The 20,996-nt window shown below is 37.8% G+C and overlaps 1 protein-coding gene across 1 annotated transcript; it reads right to left on the reverse strand.

Moving 5' to 3' along the window:
* Nucleotides 1–268: 268 nt before the first annotated feature.
* Nucleotides 269–1,765, reverse strand: LOC146141401 (centrosomal protein of 104 kDa-like). Its single transcript, XM_083390104.1, has 4 exons — nucleotides 1,658–1,765; nucleotides 1,296–1,434; nucleotides 973–1,116; nucleotides 269–333 (listed from the first exon to the last, which is right to left on the reverse strand). Exons 1-4 carry the CDS (start codon nucleotides 1,763–1,765, stop codon nucleotides 269–271), a joined length of 456 nt encoding a protein of 151 aa, XP_083246230.1.
* Between the last annotated feature and the right edge of the window lie 19,231 nt (nucleotides 1,766–20,996).

Genomic DNA, 20,996 nt, shown 5'->3' on the forward strand with positions numbered 1-20,996 from the left:
CTTACGAATATACACCTTAACAAAACTTTAAAATAATTTGCATTTTAATAGATCATTTAAAGTTTATTTACTAAAAGCAACGAACGAGAGTGGAAAATAAATTTATTAAAGTAAAACACAAAACAACATAGCACGGGCGAAACTACAACAGAAACTACAGAGTAAAAAATAATAGCACAATAGCAATAAACTTTGTTCAGTAAGTAAAAAAACATTGCAAATCTACGGGAATCCCCTAAACCGCTGCTACCGACTACGGCGAACTTTTTTACTTTCGGGGAGCTCGCTTCTTGCCTTTTGTCGCGTTCTTCTCGGCCTCTGACTTTGCTCGAACTGAAAAACACAAAAAAGTGAAAACTTAAATAATCATAACCCAGCTCCTCTGGTAATCGTAATTTTCAACCAAGGTTTCGGCAACCTATAGAAGTCGCTTTATGTCACCTACTTGATCGACACAAAACGCAGGTTGGACAGACATACTTTTTGTAAAAACAATTATTTCAGTCAGTATAAATAGTAAGTAATATTCTGTTATTTACTGCCCCCCAAAATCTCGGTATTACCCGATGGGAAAATGGTAAGACACTATCAGCAGTGGCTAGCAAAGCCCACTGGTAGCAAGTATGAGGCTAACTGTTACCCTTAGTGTTTTATTTTATTTCAACACTGCTCCTAGTGGCGCGCTTTGCCTAGAGCATGTACGTGTCTCGTTTAAACGTGTCTTGTTTGTCCTTCATTTGAGACGCGCCTGTGTTAGTGGTAACATCTACCCTGTTGCGGTGTAAATTAAGTTTTATATTTATTCTGTGTTTATTGCTATTAGTGTTGATAACTTTGTGTGATTCATTTGAATTAAGGAACTAAGGTTTTGTAACCATCGTTGTGTTTATTGTTTGTAAACTGATAAAGACTTCAGTGGACATCAACGTTCACTAACCATTAATTTAGCTTGTAATAAACGTTAAATCTTACGCCTGTTGATCGAAGGCAGCCTCCTCGGGTTCGAAGCACAAGCGTCCCTCTTTGGCCCCATCAAGTGGTTCTTCCACGAGTCCTCGCCCGGGATTATATTGTGATGACACAATGGACAATGTTCGTGTTTACCTTCCGTCGTGACTGGAACAATAAAAATTTAATTATTTCATCAATTTTCAAGTTTTGCCAAATTTATTGGTGTACGGACGCATTCTTACGTTACGGTTGATTTTCTTCGTTTACAGACCTATATATTTGTACACCAATGTTTGCGGACCGAGCGCTACTTATCATGACGGATTTTCCTACTTTCAACTCACTTGTGCATTTCTTATCAGCGATGTGCTTGTCCAGTTCAGTTTTGAGGATGGCTTCGGTGCACCGGGGACATTTGCCGTAATCCGCTTTCCGATCGCATTCCGTCAACAAGTGCTCGTTCAAACCAGATATCTCGACAGCCTGAAGCAATGCAGAGGTTGCGATACAGCACAAGTTGTTCTCTTATTAATTAATTAATTAATATAAATCTTTTGGGAAAACATCTGATTTTTATAGATTTAGATTCAATAGGTAAATCAATCTGACGACAATGTGGCAGCCCCGGTTTTACTAAGGTTGGCCAGTTCAGCATTTGTCTAAAATAAAAAAAACATCATTTTTCGGTAAATCAAAGTTTATTTACCTGTTTGCAGTTTTCGCAACGCTTGAGCATGGGGCAATGTTTCCAGTAATGCAAATCCAACCCTTCCTCGGTGAATTCTTCGTCTCGCTCGCCACAGAAAATACACATGCTGCAAAAACAACAAGTTGTCGAATAAAAACTTTTGGGGTTAGCATTAGCAGTTCACGAAGTGAAAAATTACAAAATTACAGAAAACTTACTTGTCCAAAAAGGAATCGTCGTTCTGCACACTTTGGTTCAAATTGATGGAATCTGTGAAAAAAGGCTGGGTGTTGAAAGCTGCAGTAAGTCGATAAACCTTATTTTAATGCATTAAAAGGTATGTAGCGGCATCAACTTTCAATGGTAGCAGAGGATGGTTAATATCTTTTAAATGATGGCAACAAATCGTTCAATAAAGTCTCCCCCTAAGTTTAGGGAAGATACGCCATATTCATCTTGGAAAAACAAAGTTAAAATGTGGCAACTTGTAACGCCTGTTGTAAAAAAAGAACAGGCAATTGTTGTCCTTTTGGAAAGCCTAGAGGGCTATGTAAAGGCTGAAAAGGCTGTGGCACAACTCACTTAATGAGATCTGCACTCTGAAACCTGAATGGAACAACTAATACATTACCTTGACATCGCATTTCAAACGGAGACAGTTGATGAAGCCTACTCGACATACGCAAATTTTACGAGGTTTGCTAAAACTAAAGATATGAGTATGGCAGACTATATTATAGAATTTGAACATTTGTCGTACAAAATGTCCTTTCATAAGATGCAACTTCCAGACGCTATCTTAACCTTCAAAATATTGGATGGCGCAGATTTAAGTCCTAAAGAACGGCAGTTAGCTCTAACTATGGCAAGTGATCTTAAGTTTGCCACTATGAAATCTGCACTCAAACGAATATTTACAAATCCACTTGATGCTTGTACCTCGCAATCCCACCTAAAAGATATCAAAGAAGAATCCTATGTGACAAGTAATCAGCATAAATTTAACAAATCTAACCGTTTCACAAAAAGTAAAAAATTGAACCCCCAAGACAAATTTGGTAAAATATCCAGATGTGTTATATGCGACTCCAAGATGCATTGGGCAAATTAATGTCCACATAGGAGTGATACTGCTTCGGTAAATTTTACACAAAACACACAGGAAGAGCAAATTAATTTGGTGCTGTTTTCGAGTTATAAAGAAATTTTTTTAGCAGAAACATTTCAATCTGCAATTATTGACACAGCGTGCTCAAAAACAGTTTGTGGCCAACATTGGCTTCAAAATTATGTAGATAACCTAGATGTTGATTTTAGGAAGAGAGTAAAGTTTACCCCATCTCACACTGTTTTTCGTTTTGGTGATGGGAGAAAAGTAGTCTCTGAAAAGAAAGTATTAATTCCAGCATTAATCGCAGGAAAATCTTGCCATATTGATGCTGCGGTTATAAAAGACGATTTACCTTTATTGTTGAGTAAATCCTCATTAAAACGGGCAAGCACTACGCTTGACCTTGCACATGATTGTGCAACAATGTTTAACAAAGATGTTGAACTATTTCTTTCAAGCAGTGGTCACTACTGTGTCAACATTTCACCCAGCAGAGAAGGGGAATCTTCTGAGAATGTTCTGCTTCTACAGAACATGACCGATGCAGATAAACGTAAGAGTATTGGTAAACTACATTTACAGTTTGGGCATGCTTCAATCGAAAATCTGCAGAGGCTGCTGAAAAATGCCAACTGTCAAAGTTCCAAACTTTCCTGTCTGATCAAGGAGGTTGTTCAATCGTGCGATATCTGCAGGCGATATAAGAAGCCTGCTGCGAGACCAATAGTCGGACTTTCGTGGGCTGAGGACGTCAATGATGTGGTAGCCATGGACCTTCACGAACTGCAACCTAATTTATGGTATTTTCATATGATAGATATGTTTTCGAGATTTAGCGTTGCAGTAATTATAAAAAGTTAAACGTCGACTACTATAGTAAAACACTTTCTCAAGTATTGGATTAGTATCTTTGGTGCTCCTAAACGCGTTTTCAGTGACAATGGGCGCGAATTTAATAACAATGAGTTTCATGAGATGTGCAGTCGTTTTAATATTAAGATAACAACTACAGCCGCCTACTCACCTTGGAGCAATGGTCTATGTGAACGCCACAACCTAATTCTGACTGAAACCCTACACAAAGTAAGAGCAGAAGGTGCTTGTGATTGCGACACGGCCTTGGCTTGGGCGCTAAGTGCGAAGAACGCACTTATTAACCAAAATGGGTTTAGCCCGTCTCAAATTGTGTTCGGCCGTAACGCAAATTTACCTTCTGTGTTTACAGATAACTTTCCAGCACTCAGTATGTCAGACCCACACAGTCCAACAGTGGGAGACCACATTTCAGCACTTCAAACAGCTCGAAAGGCTTTGATTGCCGCGGAGTGCTCTGAAAAGATTCGCAGAGCTTTGAGAAAACAAACACGACAAACCCGTGACACGTATATTCAAGGTGATCGTGTTTATTATAAACGTCAGGATCAAAAAGAATGGAAGGGGCCCGCAACAGTGCTCGGTCAAGATGGGCCTGTTGTTTTTATACGTCACGGTGGTCAGTTTATCAAAGCACATAATTGTAGAGTACAATTAGTTGAACCTGCGTCTGTCAATAGTCAACCGTTAACCAGTAATTCCGCAGATAGCATTCCTGCAAAGCAAACCTCACGTTTGTCGTCATCAGGGCAGGAAGATGATAGCATTTCTAATTCTGACGACTCTTCTATTGATCAATATGATACTGTTAATGATTTTACTGTAGGGAATAGAGCCTCTTTTTTAGATGATCGCGTTTCTGTTGACACTTCTGCTGTTGCCGGCATCCCTGTTGTATCGGGTGATACTTCGGTTGCACACGAAACGGGTCCTGTGGCTGAACCTCGTATGACTATCCAGCCAGTTCTTGGTGGAAAGTCGCTTGTAAATAAGTGTGTAAAGTTTAATAACAGAGATGGCGTTTTATGTTCAGCTACAGTTCTAAGTCGAGCTGGAAAGGCAACCGGTAAGCACAGAAACGCCTACAATATCAAGTACAACCATCCAAAGGAGCTCGATGGCATTAAAGGTTGGATAAATTTTGACGACGTTTCAGATTTATCATACGTGACGCAACAGGAGAATGTGAGTACGGATGAGGTGTTTATTAACAGCCCGGTTTGTTATGATACTGCTAAGCTTGCAGAGTAAAAAAGCTGGAAAGATAATGCTGTGTATGAGGTTATGCCTCAGCATATTCAGAAAGCCGTTTCGGTTCGCTGGGTTTGTTCCATGAAACAAACAGATAAGGGTTTGTTACCAAAGGCACGTTTGGTTGCTAGAGGTTTTGAAGAGCGCAACCTCACTAGTTTGGAAAAGGAATCCCCGACGGGTTCTAAAGATTCTTTAAGAGTAATGTCTACTATTATACAATGTCAACACTGGGCATTAAATAGTATCGATATAAAAACAGCGTTTCTCCAGGGTAACCTTGTACAGCGGGATATTTTTCTTAAACCACCTTTAGAAGCTAAACAACCTTCAGGTGTACTATGGAAGCTCAAGAAGTGCGTGTACGGCCTTGTTGATGCATCCCGATTGTGGTATGAACGGGTTAAAGGTTTTATGTTATCAGTTGGTTGTAAATAATCTCGTCTTGACCATGCTTTATTTTACAAGCACGATGGAAAAGAATTGCAAGGAATACTGCTGGTGTACGTTGATGACTTTTTATGGGCTGGATCACAATATTTTGAAGACAGCGTCATCCAACCACTTCGAAGTACCTTTCAAGTAGGAACGGAAAGTTCAGAAAGTTTCCGCTATATCGGGTTGGATGTTATGCACGATCAAAAAGGTATTGCTTTTAATCAAGATAAGTACATTGACAGCTTACAGCCTCTAAATATCGATGCAAAGCAACGACAAACCCCAAATCAAAAACTAACTTGTGAGGAAGCGGAGGCTTTACGTTCAAAGATTGGTCAGCTCCTGTGGGTTAGTGGCCAGACAAGACCCGATGTTAGCTTTAATGTTAGTATTATTGCAACAAACTTCAAGAGGGCTACTGTGAGGGATTTATTGGACTGCAACAAAATTATTAGAAGACTGAAGACGGAAAAGGTAACACTGTCCTACCAAAGTCTCGGTTGTCCCACCAATTGCAAATTGGTGGTGTACTCTGATGCAGCGTTTGGTAACCTTATGGACGGAGGAAGCCAAGGTGCTTACTTGGTATTTTTGGTTGGGCCTAACAAGCAATGTAACTTGTTAAGTTGGCAATCAAAACGAATTAAGCGTGTTGTTCGCAGCACACTAGCTGCAGAAACTCTTGCCATGTCCGATGGGGTTGAAACGGCGGTATTTTTAAAATCGCTTTTAAATGAATTGTATTTCGATGATTTAAATTTAACAAATATTCCTATCGAAGTTATTACCGACAATCGCTCTTTATGTGATGCTATTTATTCTTCCAAATGTGTTACTGATAAACGATTACGTATCGACATTGCCGTACTTCAAGAATTGGTTGACATTGGCCAAATATCTAATATTTCATGGTCACCTAAAGATAAGCAACTGGCCGATATCTTAACCAAAGATGGTGTTTCGCCTGTGTCCCTCTATTTGGTTTTAGCTAACGGGCATCTATAAAAAAAAATTATAATGAGTTTGTTAACCTTAGTGTTTTATTTTATTTAAACACTGCTCCTAGTGGCGCGCTTTGCCTAGAGCATGTACGTGTCTCGTTTAAACGTGTCTTGTTTGCCCTTCATTTGAGACGCGCCTGTGTTAGTGGTAACATCTACTCTGTTGCGGTGTAAATTAAGTTTTATATTTATTCTGTGTTTATTGCTATTAGTGTTGATAACTTTGTGTAATTCTATTTGAATAAGGAACTAAGGTTTTGTAACCATCGTTGTGTTTATTGTTTGTAAACTGATAAAGACTTCAGTGGACATCAACTTTCACTAACCATTAATTTAGCTTGTAATAAACGTTAAATCTTACGCCTGTTGATCGAAGGCAGCCTCCTCGGGTTCGAAGCACAAGCGTCCCTCTTTGGCCCCATCAAGTGGTTCTTCCACGAGTCCTCGCCCGGGATTATATTGTGATGACACAATGGACAATGTTCGTGTTTACCTTCCGTCGTGACTGGAACAATAAAAATTTAATTATTTCATCAATTTTCAAGTTTTGCCAAATTTATTGGTGTACGGACGCATTCTTACGTTACGGTTGATTTTCTTCGTTTACAGACCTATATATTTGTACACCAATGTTTGCGGACCGAGCGCTACTTATCATGACGGATTTTCCTACTTTCAACTCACTTGTGCACTTCTTATCAGCGATGTGCTTGTCCAGTTCAGTTTTGAGGATGGCTTCGGTGCATCGAGGACATTTGCCGTAATCCGCTTTCCGATCGCATTCCGTCAACCAGTGCTCGTTCCAACAAGATATCTCGACAACCTGAAGCAATGCAGAGGTTGCGATACAGCACAAGTTGTTCTCTTATTAATTAATTAATTAATATAAATCTTTTGGGAAAACATCTGATTTTTATAGATTTAGATTCAATAGGTAAATCAATCTGACGACAATGTGGCAGCCCCGGTTTTACTAAGGTTGGCCAGTTCAGCATTTGTCTAAAATAAAAAAAACATCATTTTTCGGTAAATCAAAGTTTATTTACCTGTTTGCAGTTTTCGCAACGCTTGAGCATGGGGCAATGTTTCCAGTAATGCAAATCCAACCCTTCCTCGGTGAATTCTTCGTCTCGCTCGCCACAGAAAACACACATGCTGCAAAAACAACAAGTTGTCGAATAAAAACTTTTGGGGTTAGCATTAGCAGTTCACGAAGTGAAAAATTACAAAATTACAGAAAACTTACTTGTCCAAAAAGGAATCGTCGTTCTGCACACTTTGGTTCAAATTGATGGAATCTGTGAAAAAAGGCTGGGTGTTGAAAGCTGCAGTAAGTCGATAAACCTTATTTTAATGCATTAAAAGGTATGTAGCGGCCCTGTAATTTCCCACATACGTGTACACGAAGTGAACCTTTTTCTTATTTTCTCTCCTCTCGTTTTTATGCGCGCTGTCACCGGTCGTTTGCCTTTTCGTTTTGGTCGCTGAATAAACTGGTTGTCGCCTTACTAAAATCTTTTCTTAACGTTTAACACAGCAGAAACTTGTTGTTCATTTACCTAAGTTCAGTTGCTAAAAATAGAAGATGTTACTTTGAACGAACTCAAGTCTAAAGATGCCAAACTTCTCGATGAACTCAAATCACCAGGTTTCGGAAATGTGATATTGCAAGTGAAGTGGCCATTGCTCTAACTGTGCTAAGCTCTGTACTTTGCGAATGTTTTAAAAGAAAAAGGGGCAGAGAAATAGGGTTTGTTGAAATAGGAGTGAAGATTGTTTATTTTTTTTTAAGTGTAAAAATAAAGGAAAAGTTTGTAAGGCTGTAAAAAATACACCCTGATCCCTGTATCTGAATCCGTAGAACAGATATTCTCTATCTACTGAAGATCCTTGACAAAAGCACAGTACAAAGTGATAGCCCAGCAAACAATTTCATATTGAATAAAAGTGTTCAAATGAACTACTAAAACTTCCAAAAACGTTTGTTGGATCGTGGTTTTGTCATAAAGTGTAGATTTCAGTCAGCTTTTGAACATTGACAGACTGTTAACAATAAAAATAAATTTTGAAGGCTTGATTCAGTACTCAGAGCACTATAGACAGATTTACCATCTTCTGAGACCATAAATAAGCCTGCTGCTTTGTACTAATGTAACAATTTTAACAGCTTGGCTTATTTATGCTTGGCATCAACAAAAATAGTTTCTCTGAAGATAAGTTACAAGAACAAAATAGGTTTACAGTATTATTTACATCAGCGATTTTTTTTTACACCTTATGAAAAAATTACCTAAAGTTATTCTTTCTATAAATTGTGTTTAGTCTGTAATAATTCTGTAGTAATATGCACGTGAGAATAATGATGAAGACTTTTATAGGTTGGTTAACAATAGACGTGTTTTTCACGGAAAGCATCGGCGCCCAAAGCGTATAAAAACGTTTTGCCTAACGAATGTACAAACCGTCAGGTAATAAGCAAGGAAAATCGTAATGTTTAAAATTTTTTTGCGACACTAAGCAATATAGAAGGGGGATATAAAAGCACAATCTGTGGGTGCGCATGTCTACTTTCTTACTTGGAAATTGTTTCATCGATAAGTTGTTTTTTGCGAACTCCTGTGCAAAAATGCAGCTCAAACCAGGTTTAAAAAAAAACATTTCTGATTCTTCAGCCGACATAGTCACCAAGTCACCAGTATTCTGCCATACTGGCATAAAGTATATAACGCTACAAGTCTCTTCTGTTTTTTCGTATATTTTCCGCCATTTTTTGGCATCTTTAGAGACAAATAGAGTCCCATGCACTGTGTTAATGTCTTCAACGAAAGTTAATAAACTTAGTCTAATATTTTTGTGATTCGGTCAAAAGTATTCCATCTTAAAAATAAGAACGAAATACCGACGGTTTTCCAAACTCTGAAATATACCGATTCACATGTTGTCAACCTAATTTGTAGTTTGTTTCTCCGATTTATGTTTTCTTTGCAATATTGCTGTGGAACCACAAGTAACAAATCGGTAACTTAAAGCCTTAAAAAGCCAAACAAACATTTTACGTTTTGGTGAGCAAAGTTGTTACGTACTTTAATCTTAACCTTTGGGTCAACGTTCCCAACATCTTGATAAACGCCAATTTACTGACGTGATGTGTGCGTATACGGACGTGATGAGTGCGTATACGGACGTGATGTGTGCGTATACGGACGTGATGAGTGCGTATGCAGACGTGATGTGTGCGTATACGGACGTGATTTGTCCGTATCTAGACGTGATACATTCGTAGGTAACAGGTTCAAGAAATAAATTTTCAATAATTTTAACGATCTTCGAATTAAATTCAAAATGTTAATAAGCTGAAAGCACAGATTTGATAAATAGAAAGGTTACTTTTCTGAGTATGATAAAGATTAAACTAAGTATAGAACTGTTGTAGGCAAGTGGTGCACTACGCAAACCGCAACTGCTGCAACTAAATGACGATGCAATCAGCAGTTGCGGCTTGCGTAGTGCACCACTTGCCTAGAACAGTTGGTTTAGGTTTTTATAGCGTATTCTTGACTTATGTTGTGTTATGTTTTTAGATACTGAAGATGCTCGATAGCGAAATATATTTCTCTTTTTAATACATACAAACAAACTGATTTTCGATTTGCTAAGTTTATACTTAGTTTAATCTTTATCATTGATGTACAACCAGAATCGTTTGTTTTCACCATTAGGATTCAGGCAGATTTTGTTATTCGAAAGAATACTTTGATTCTTCTGAGTATGTGTTTCACATTTTGCTAAATGCGAATAACTGTAAAAAGTTTATGCTTGGACTAATTTTAAAGTAACAGCAAGAATATCATTTTAGTAAATTTAAAGCCAGTGTTAGTTCTGTTTAAACATATATATAGATAGATCTATATATTTACCTTTGGCCTCTATTAAACAATCTAAAATATTCATCTTTGATTGAGAACACCCCTGCAAAAAAGTTATAAAAGGGATAGAATTTAACTGAAAATAAGTGAAATAAAAAACACAAATACTAACCATTTTGTTTTTGTTGACATGCCCAATTTATAAAAACTACTAACGTCTAAATATTAACAAAATAATAAAAAAACGAATAAGAAAAGCAATTGCTTAGGAAAGATTAATAACATACTTTGACATTTTTGCACGTAAGATATAACCAGAAGCTACACAGCACAAAAGCCAGCACAAATAAATACAAAGGCAAAATAAACATATTTAGGACAAAAATTAAAAAAAAAAAAATATACCACAATACTAAGAATTGTTTATACATTATAAATGAAAAAAAAATTCAAGAATTCAAAAAAAATCGCCGCGATAAGGATTAGAATCGAGCAGTCTGGAGCAGTATCAAGATGGCCGCGTAAGATATAAATAATTCGTCACTGTTAACTACATTTAAATAAAGGGAAGTTCTAAATACCTATAAAGCAACAAATAAAAACAAACATAAACAAGATTTGCAATTAACATTCGCAAAAAGTTATAATGCCCCGTGGAAAATGCTTGAAGGGCGTTTTAACAGACAGATAATTTAAATGCTGGCTGCATAAAGATTTATCTACAGATTTCAGGCAATGTTACTGACTGATCTATTTACGCACTACTAGAAAAGCAATATCAGACCGTGGGAAAGGGGTTCTTAACCTTTTTTCACTTATTACCTATTTCTGTTCAGATCAAAGTCTCATTACCCAAAGCCTAATTTTATTTATTTTGCTATTTTGCCATACTAAAAAAAATAAAAAAACAGCGTTATTCAACAAATAAATCTCGCCCGTCTCACTCTAAATGTGCACTTAGCTATACTTCTCCAAACAACTCCACTAAGAATACCTTGAAAAATAAACGATAACAGCAATGCAGCCAACAAGCTTGGTCATAAAACAGCTGTAACTAACTGATTAAAAAAATTAAAAAAGTTAGGCTAGCGGATACACAAAAACTCTTAATACTCTGTCACATAAAAATAAAATACGTAAAACCGGCGACAAAAATGATCATTATGACGAAACAATTCTAAACATTATAAAATATCACTGTGCTTGTGAGGAAATAAAGCAACCGTAGCACTTACAGCTGTGACTTTGTCTGTTACATCCATAATTCTAAATATTCTGGTTCACCTGATTACCCACCTGTCATCCTGAAATTACCCACATGTGGGTAATTACCCATAGGTAAAGAACCGCTGCTGAAGCAATATCAGACTGTAGGAAGTATATTACTATAACAGAATTGCAAACACTTAAGGTCCGTCTCCTCTGGGTAAACAAAAACGTCCGACTCAAGACAGAAACGTTTTATTTAAAGTCACTTATCAATGCGGGAGTTTTTGACCACAACGACTCGGGACAATATATGACCTACGACCAACTGGCGGTTAAGTACAAATTCCACCCAAACAATATAGACTTTAAAACACTTGCACGGAAATGGTACGCCATGATATGCGGTGGTGATAAACAGTCAACAACTTGGTGGCTTCATACACTTTTAACCACGCAAAATCGGGGCATTGCACGAACAAGTAACAAATACAAGCCCAGATGAAATAACCTGTACTGTTTGTTACAGTGAAGGGCGCTGGTGTAGAATCCTACCACAGAGTTCAAACAATTATAAAATCAACGCACATTATTTGGGTTAGGGTGCGGATTAGTGTTTGTGTGTGGGTGGGTCAAGTATTATTATATTTATAGTTTAATAATGCTTTACCCCAAAAACACAGTCACCAACTCCCAAATAATATGCAGTGTAGTAGGATTCTAGACCAGCGCCCATTAAAGTTCGTTCGGCTGTGCTTGGCTGCTATACAACACAACAGGACTCAAAATTTAAACGTCCACAGTGTGCACTTGCCATATGTTCACCTTAGAGCGCAGTAGTATATTTTGGAAAAGGCTATTTGCCCGGCAACCGGTTACCTAACTTTGACGTACTATAACCGACCCATTTGTCATATTATGTAACAATAAGCCAGTTCCGGACGTTTAATAAACGGCTATAAAGATAGTTTGCAACTAGGAAGTACCTTCCTGTACTACCACTACATCTATCAAACAAGTATTAAAGCCAATTACAATATTTGTGTGAGGGTGTCGGTTAGCGTTTTGGTGAGGGTGTGCCAAGTATTTTATATTCAGTAATTATTAATAAAACTTTACCCACCCCAACTCAAACGCTAACCGACACCCTCACCCAAATATTGTTCGTTGTGGCAGGATTCTAGACCACCTGCAAGTTCAAATGCACATTCCGTGCACATAAATTGCACATTTGGCCGATGCGCATTTTTTTACAGTAACTCAAGAACACCACACACTTCGTTTATTTTGTTAAAGTTCTACGTTGGATAAGTTACTTTGAATACAAAAGCTAAACAGCAGATATGTCAATATGTTAGGGATTCGCGCAAAGCTAGAAACGCCTTTGTATTATTTAAGTCGCCAAACTTTTATTTTCGAAGGTGCTGACGCGCGACTTATTTTAAAACATTCGGCCAAAAGTTTGTATTTATTTAAAATAAAGTTTCAACACATCAATGTTACAGGTTCTTGTTAATTATTACCCAGGACACCCTTAACTGGTTCAACATAAAACTTGTTGACTGAAAAGTGAAAACTTGTTAAAACAGTTTTAAAGCAAATTAAAGCAAACTTGTCAAGGTCACAGTCACGGTTGCGTAAAAGTCGTATTGCGACATTCCTCGCGTGCCCTGTTGTTACGTCACAGCTTGTAAACAGGTTGGCCGACGACTGGGCAGGTCCGGATTAGCGAAACGTTTTAGAGAAGTTCCGAAAAGCTTTGTTTAAGCCATAATAACCCTAAAAATAATATTGCAAATCTTATTAAAATATTATTAGTCTGCTTTTCTAGATGTTCTTGCCCTCAGATAGTATCATACCGCAAGCAATTAGACATTTATCAGGATGCAAAACAAGACGATAAAAAACAAGCGATAAATCTTAATAGCGCAACCACACAAAACCTTAATTTAATAGGTTTACATCATTTTAAAAATATTCGGCCAAAGTGCATTTCGTGTCCCAAAGCTTGGCTATTTTCTGCGTTAAGAAACTGTTGAAAATAATTTTACAAAAAAAATGGGTGATTGATTGTTGCTTATTTTTCAACCATACAAATTATTTGCCGAAAAGGTTTTGCTTTTTTGGGCAGAAACCATTTAATGAAAATAGGTTAGGACAGACTAGGAAAGTAATTCATTTTGTTTGCGTAAGTTGTTATAATTGGCAACCAATGACTTTTGAAGTGGGGAAAAATGCCTCGTGGCCGCCCCTGGCTTCCACACGTTTACCGCGCTCCAACGCGTCACACAAAGTTCTGTAACAAAACACCTGAGTCGCGCCAAATGCAGCAGACATAACAAAACAGATTCACACCGGTTCGCAACGCAGCAAGCTTAATTTACATGAAGCGGTGTGTAGACTGAAGTATACACTCGTAGAAGCTACATTGGTTAGAGACGACCTTTTATGAATAAAGCGCGCTTCTGTATTCGCTTAACAACCTATGAATTCGTGAAGCTAAACGTTCTTTATCCAATGGCATCATAAAATAGTACAGGGGCAACATTTTCCAAGTCACCAGCCAAAACCAAACTTAAAAATGTGTCGGCGGGCCGCAATGCATTAAACGGAATATTTTGTTGTAAAAATATAGTTTTTAGGCTTTTAAATATAACAACAATCAATTAGGGGCGGTTTAGAATTTTTTTGCGATTAAAAATGAGTCTAATTGTATTTAGAAAAAGCGTTCGAGCAAAGTTGCGTTTGTTTGGTGTAAAGTTTAAGTCCACATAGCGTCGTCAAAAACACAATGAAAAGGTGTCAAAAACAATACTTTCGGGAAACGCAATAAATGAAATCCTTAATCTAGTTTGTGGTGTAATTATAATAGGATTGTTAAACTTTTAATGTTATGTCTAGATTTGACCGCCGACCATAGTTTAAAGTATGTGTACGAAAATCATGTAATTATTTACAATAAAGCATAACTTTTTATCGGTGCAATGTTTGAAAAACGGCAATCTTCTCACAAAACATAATCGGCTTTAAGTGTGAAATATGAACAGTTTATCTCACGCAGCAATACTTTAACATGAACTCAAAACGTTATCTGTGAGAACTCAAAACGTTATTCCGCAATTAGCAATCCGTACTTTCATAAACAGTTGCCATAATGTGGCATTGCGTATTTCGCATTACCTTGTTTGGCTCATATAAAGGACGTTGGGAGCCTTTAGTTCCTTTGGCATCTTGTTTAGTCATTATAAAACTGACAAAATAGAGCAACAGTTGCAGTAAAACATCAAATACAGGTTCCGTCAACCAAATATATTGGTATAAGAATTTTAGCGATTATTAGATGTACTGGCTATGGGTAAGTAGGCACTGGCTCTTTAGGCGAGAGCCGACGGCTGCCTAAATCGCTTACACTTTCTTTGTAAAGCCTGACTGCAAAGAAAAAGCCGCGAAAATACCTGTCTTTAACGTTCTGAACTCTGGAAAGAGTTACTTCCCTCAGTTGATATTGCTCGTTGAGTATATATTTACAAATCTCAGTACCAACGGTAACGAACGCACTGATTTCTTCTTAAATGCGAGCATTGACTCAAATTCAAATCAAATGCCGTATTATTATAATCAACTACTATAGCTTTTATAACATTGGTAATTACTAGGGGTAAGAAGGCGCTGGCTCTTAAGACGAGAGTCGAAGGCTGCCTAGTCGCTTACACGTCCTTGTCAAAACTGACTATTCACAAAGTCACTAGAACAAAGCATATTCCACAGACATATTCGCAAACCTCAGTACACACGATAACACAACACAGGAAAGAAAGCCGCTATTATATAAGACCTATATAGTAGAATAGCATAAAGTGGAATGAGTCGCAAAACGACATTGGTCACGTGCACTGTGACGTCAAATAAACAATGCAGAGTAATATTGCTTGATAGAAGCTGCATTAATATTCCCTTCAATAAACAAGCCAGAAATAGAAACAGGTGGTTATTAAAGTAAAAAAAGATCTGTAAGATCGACATCAGGATATGGCTTTGGTGCGCGAAAAAAAAGTGTGGGACACAAACAAATGTGTGGTCGTTTTTTTTAATTCAAAGTGAAAAGAAGGACTGTGACTCTAAAGACTAAGTGTGAAATAGGAACAGCTTTATCTCACGCAGCAATATTTTAACAACATGAACTCAAAATGTTATCTGTTGGAATAGTAAAACAATAAGGACACTCCTAACGCAAATACCGCTCATCTTATATCAGGTGTGCACCTGCCACAGAATGCAGACTGGCCTACAACCATGGTTTAACGTGCAACTACAGGGCGAATAAATACCAGTCTGCAAGCCTCCTATCTTTAAAATACTGTGAGGGTGTAGAAATTAAAATGGCTATTCATCCGGATCGCTCAGGTACACATACACCCATTATTGATTAAGTATTGAATTTTGAGTTATGGTTTGCAGTTGGGTTTAAGTGCGAGTTTTGCAATATTTCCATGATTTGTTGCCGTAGCATCTGCATTGGAAAATCCAGCTATTATATCAATATTTATTAAAACGTTCAAAATGCTACCTACTTCTTTAGTGGCTTTATAATTAGTTATACATCTAACTAAAACCTCCAGCCATTATGTTACAAAGTTGTATCATCTAATTATCTGTGACCTTCTTCAGCACTTTCTTTACCAGGAAAGTTTCAGGGCCGACTCACTCGTCTCATCTGCCGGGATTCGAGCCCCGAAACCCCGCCAAGCGTCGCCCCTTAGCTCTGTTGATGCAAGTTTATCAGCCCTGTCGGGTTTTCCTTGGCTCGCCACTATTAACCGTGCAGGGATGGCGCTAGAGAAAAGTAGCACTTGGCTGGGTTAAGCAGACTCGAACGAACTGACAAACATTTACCCACTAAATTACACAAAGCAAGCATATGCCAACGCTATCACCTAGTGGAGAAGTGATTCCTGAACTTTTTGACATGCGCAGATTTTGTGATTTTACTGCATGGACGACTTTTAGATTTGTTATTTCAACTCAAATTTGAGGTTTCGACTCAGATTCGAGCGAAAGATTTTCGCTTATAGACCAAACCCAGGGTTAATATTAATTTCAATTAGTACTCGCCCAGACGAAACAACACTCGCAAAAAATATCTGCACATCGTCTACAAATTTTCATTCTACAATATGTTTCAGACCAGGCCAGCCAATGTAATTCATCCGGCCCGCCGTCTGTTGACAAACTAGACACGAGTCCATTTCAAATACTTTTTCAAATACAACCGGTTTGTTTACGTTTTGATCCTGTCTTTTGAACTAGATCAGCGCTTCTCTACCGTTGAGCCGTGGAAGGCTGCCAAGTGCGTCGCAAACAAACGGAAAACGTATTGAAAAATGTTGAACATATAATTTTATCCATTTTATTTTTGGCTATGTAACAAAAACTTGCAATTGAAAAAAAATAAAATTTAAAAGAAATGCCAAAATACCAAAAAAAAAATCATTTTTTTGTAAATTAGCATAATAGAAGATTTTCGTGCGAAATAAATTTACGAACAGAACTCACTTCTGTTAAGACAAACCTCCAATATAAATAATAATAAGAAACAAATTGTGTTCTAAAGCAAACTACATTGAGTAAAATTAAACCAACATAGAGGCGAGTTAGGGCTGACAAATATAAAGTTTCTCTGCCACAAAACAGTTCCTCATTCCATTCACTACAGGGGCGAACGAAATATCCTAACGTCGCGAGAGACAAACATTTCTTAAGACAAAGACAAGCCCAGATGAAATAACCTGTACTCTTTGTTACAATAAAGAGCGCTGGTGTAGAATCCTTCCACAGCGTTCGAACAATTATAAAGTCACGCGCATTATTAGGGTTAGGGTGTCGGTTAGTGTTTGGGTGCATTGGTCGAGTATTATTATATTTATAATTTAATAATAATTATTATATTTATAATTTAATAATAATTATTATATTTATAATTTAATAATAATGCTTGACCCCACCAAACCCAAACACTAACTCTCACCCTAACCCAAATAAAAAAAAGAATTAAACTCTAACGTATTTTTCAACATCTTTTAAACCTACATTACAGTCAATCCTCGCGCTAAATGTTTGCTATTTTAGACATTGTCGAATATCTTTAACTTCGTCTAATTTCCGCCAACCACGTTCCTATATGTCAGGGGTTCCCAACCTTTTTACGTTCTCGTACCACTTGGACGATCTGTACTGCCACGCGTACCACAGGTTGGGAACCCCTCCTATATGTTTCCGACCCCAGCGCATGGCGATTTATGACGTTTCAAAATGGCGCGCGAAAACGACGTTAAGTGATTTTCATTTTGCAATGTAGGGTTAAAAGATACTAAAATATACGTTACGTTGTTATAATAGGCAACAAATGCAGTTTTGGGGGAAATGGCCTCGTGGCCCGCCCCTGGCTTCCACACGTTTACCGCGCACCAACGCGTAACACAAAGCTCTGTAACAAAACACCTGAGTCGCGCTAAATGTTGCAGACACAGATTCACACCGGTTCGCATCGCAGCGAGCTTGGATTACATGAAGCGGTGTGTAGACTGAAGCATACACTCGTAGACTGAAAGCATACAAGCTACATAGGCTGGAATAGACTTTTTGTGAATAAAGCGCGCTTTTGTATTTGCTGAACAACCTCTGAATTCGTCAAGCTAAACGTCCTTCATGCAATGTCATTATAAAATAGTACAGGGGCAACATTTTCCAAGTCACGGTCGAACGAAATATCCTAACGTCGCATGAGGCAAACATTTCTTTAGACAAAGACAAGCCCAGACGAAATAACCTGTACTCTTTGTTACAGTAAAGGGCGCTGGTGTAGAATCCTACCACAGCGTTCAAACATAAATCAACGCACATTGTTTAGGTGATGGTGGGTCAATTATTATTATACTTATAATTTATTTATAATGCTTAACCCCACCAAACACAAACGCTAACTCCCAAATAATATGCAGTGTGGTAGGATTGTGGCCAGCGCCCACTAAAGTCTGTTCGGCTGTGCTTGGCTGCATTGGAAGGTGCACTACGGTGAAATATGCACTTAGTACCTTAGAGCAGTGTTTCTTAAACTTTTTTAGTTTTGTTCACCCCTAGCGTTTATCTCCAGATTTATTTACCCTTGTCTCATGATATGATAAAACTATCTGGTATATATCACACCTGGAATATCCGCCCTGCTCGCAAGTTATCATCCATTTCTGACGGTTTACCCTTATTCACCCCTGCAAAAATTTTATACACCCTGTGGTGAACCATTCACCTGATTAAGAAACATTGCCTTAGAGCACAGTATTAAATTTTTGAAAAAGCTATTTGCCCGGCAACCGGTTACCGAACTTCAAAGTAACGTAACCGACTTATTTGTCATATATGTAACAATCAGCCGGTCCCGGAGGTTCAATAAACGGCTGTAGAACTAGCAACTAGGAAGTACCTTTTGTAGTAGGCTTGGGCTTACAGCGTTGAAACAATTTATTAAAGCCACTTTCAATATTTGGGTTAGGGTGTCGGTTAGTGTTTGGGTGAGGGCCAGGTTGGTCGTTTAGTGTTTTGGGTGAGGGCAAAGTTTGGCCTGCGCGGGTGATTTACCTTCAGCCGCGGTCATAGCCGCGCATTTTATAGAAAATGTGTTCAGCCGCGCAAATCTCAAGCAAACGCGCAAAACTCAAGCAAACGCGCAAAACTTCAGCCGCGCAAACTTCTGTTATGGAACTAAATTACCTAAAAATGAGTAATACTGCTAAAAATGAAATAAATGCGGGTTTTAACAAACTTTACTATTTACGAGAAGTATACTAACATAATAGAAACGTTAGTATGGCTCCTGCAAAACTGACGTCACATTTATTCACTCATCACTCGTGTATGACCGAAAATGTGTCACCTTAAATCAGGCCTGCACAACTAAAATGGTACAAGGGCCACAACAAGCACAATAAAAATTGGCGGGCCGCATACTGAAGTTGCATAACATTTTTTAACTCTAGTTTATAAGACGTATATAATACAATTCATTTTGGTCATGCATCAGTGGACAACGGTCACGTGTATAGTGACGTCAAATTAGGCAATATCGAGTAATATTGCATATTAAATGCTACACTATCAAACTTTTTAAATATTTAGCTGCGCCCGCACACCAACCAAAAATTGCTCAGTGCTTCAAGTATTCTATGAACGTTTCCAATCTGGGGTTTGGGTTAGTCCCGCACCCTAACCCAAGTAATCTGCGTTGTGGTAGGATTGTAGACCACCTGCAAGTTCAAATGCACATTCGCGCATTGCACCCTCAGTGAACATAAATTCACATTCGCGCGACGTGCACAGATTTTTTACCGTAACCCTAAAAACCCCACATAGTTGGTTTATTTCATAGTTTTAGGTTGGAGAGATGTTACTTTGAATCAAAGTTGTCAATATGTTATGGATTCGCGCAAAGCTAGAAACGCCTTTGTATTATTTAAGTCGCCAAACTTTTAGTTTCGAAGGTGCGATCAGACGCGCGACTTATTTTAAACATTCGGCCAAACTTTGTATTTCTTTAAAATAAAGTTTCAACACATCAATGTTACAGGTTCTTGTTAATTATTACCCAGGACACCCTTAATTAGTTTAACATAAAACTTATTGACTAAACAGTGAAAACTTGTTACAAAAGTTTTAAAGCAAACTTGTAAAGGTCACAGTCAAGGTTGCGTACAAACGTTTTAGAGAAGGTGTGAAAAGCTTTTCTAGATGTTCAAGCAAAAACCTTAAAATTATTATTACATTGTGGTCTGCCTTTCTAGATGATCTTGCCCTCAGATAGTATCATACCGCAAGCAATTAGACATTTTAAAAAAAAAAAAAAAAAAAATTCGGCCAAAGTGCATTTCGTGTCCGAAAGAACTGTTGAAAATAATTTCACTTAAAAAAAATGGGTGATTGATTGTTGCTTATTTTTCAACCATACAAAATATTGGCCGTAAAGGTTTTGCTTTTTTTGGGCAGAAACCATTTAATGAAAATAGGTTAGGACAGACTAGGAAAGTAATTCATTTTGTTTGCGTAAGTTGTTATAATTGGCAACCAATGACTTTTGAAGAGGGGAAAAATGCCTCGTGGCCGCCCCTGGCTTCCACACGTTTACCGCGTTCCAACGCGTCATACAAAGTTCTGTAACAAAACACCTGAGTCGCGCTAAATGCAGCAAACATAACAACGCAGATTCACACCGGTTCGCACCGCAGCGACTTTAGATTACATGAAGCGGTGTGTAGACTGAAACATACACTCGTAGAAGCTACATTGACTAGAGACGACCTTTTGTGAATAAAGCGCGCTTTTGTATTCGCTTAACAACCTCTAAATTCGTCAAGCTAAACGTTCTTTATCAAATGGCATCATAAAATAGTACAGGGGCAACATTTTTCAAGTCACGGGCCAAAGCCAAACTTAAAAATGTCTCGGCGGGTCGTCATGCTTAAACGAAATATTTTGTTGTTGTAGATACAGTTTTACGTTTTTAAAATAACAACCGGACCTAGAGTTGTTTTGCGCTTAAAAATGTGTAAATACATGCAAAAAAG

The sequence above is a fragment of the Ascidiella aspersa genome, chromosome 5 (genome assembly GCF_963924565.1).
Source record: "Ascidiella aspersa chromosome 5, kaAscAspe10.2, whole genome shotgun sequence".
Lineage (NCBI taxonomy): Eukaryota > Metazoa > Chordata > Ascidiacea > Phlebobranchia > Ascidiidae > Ascidiella > Ascidiella aspersa.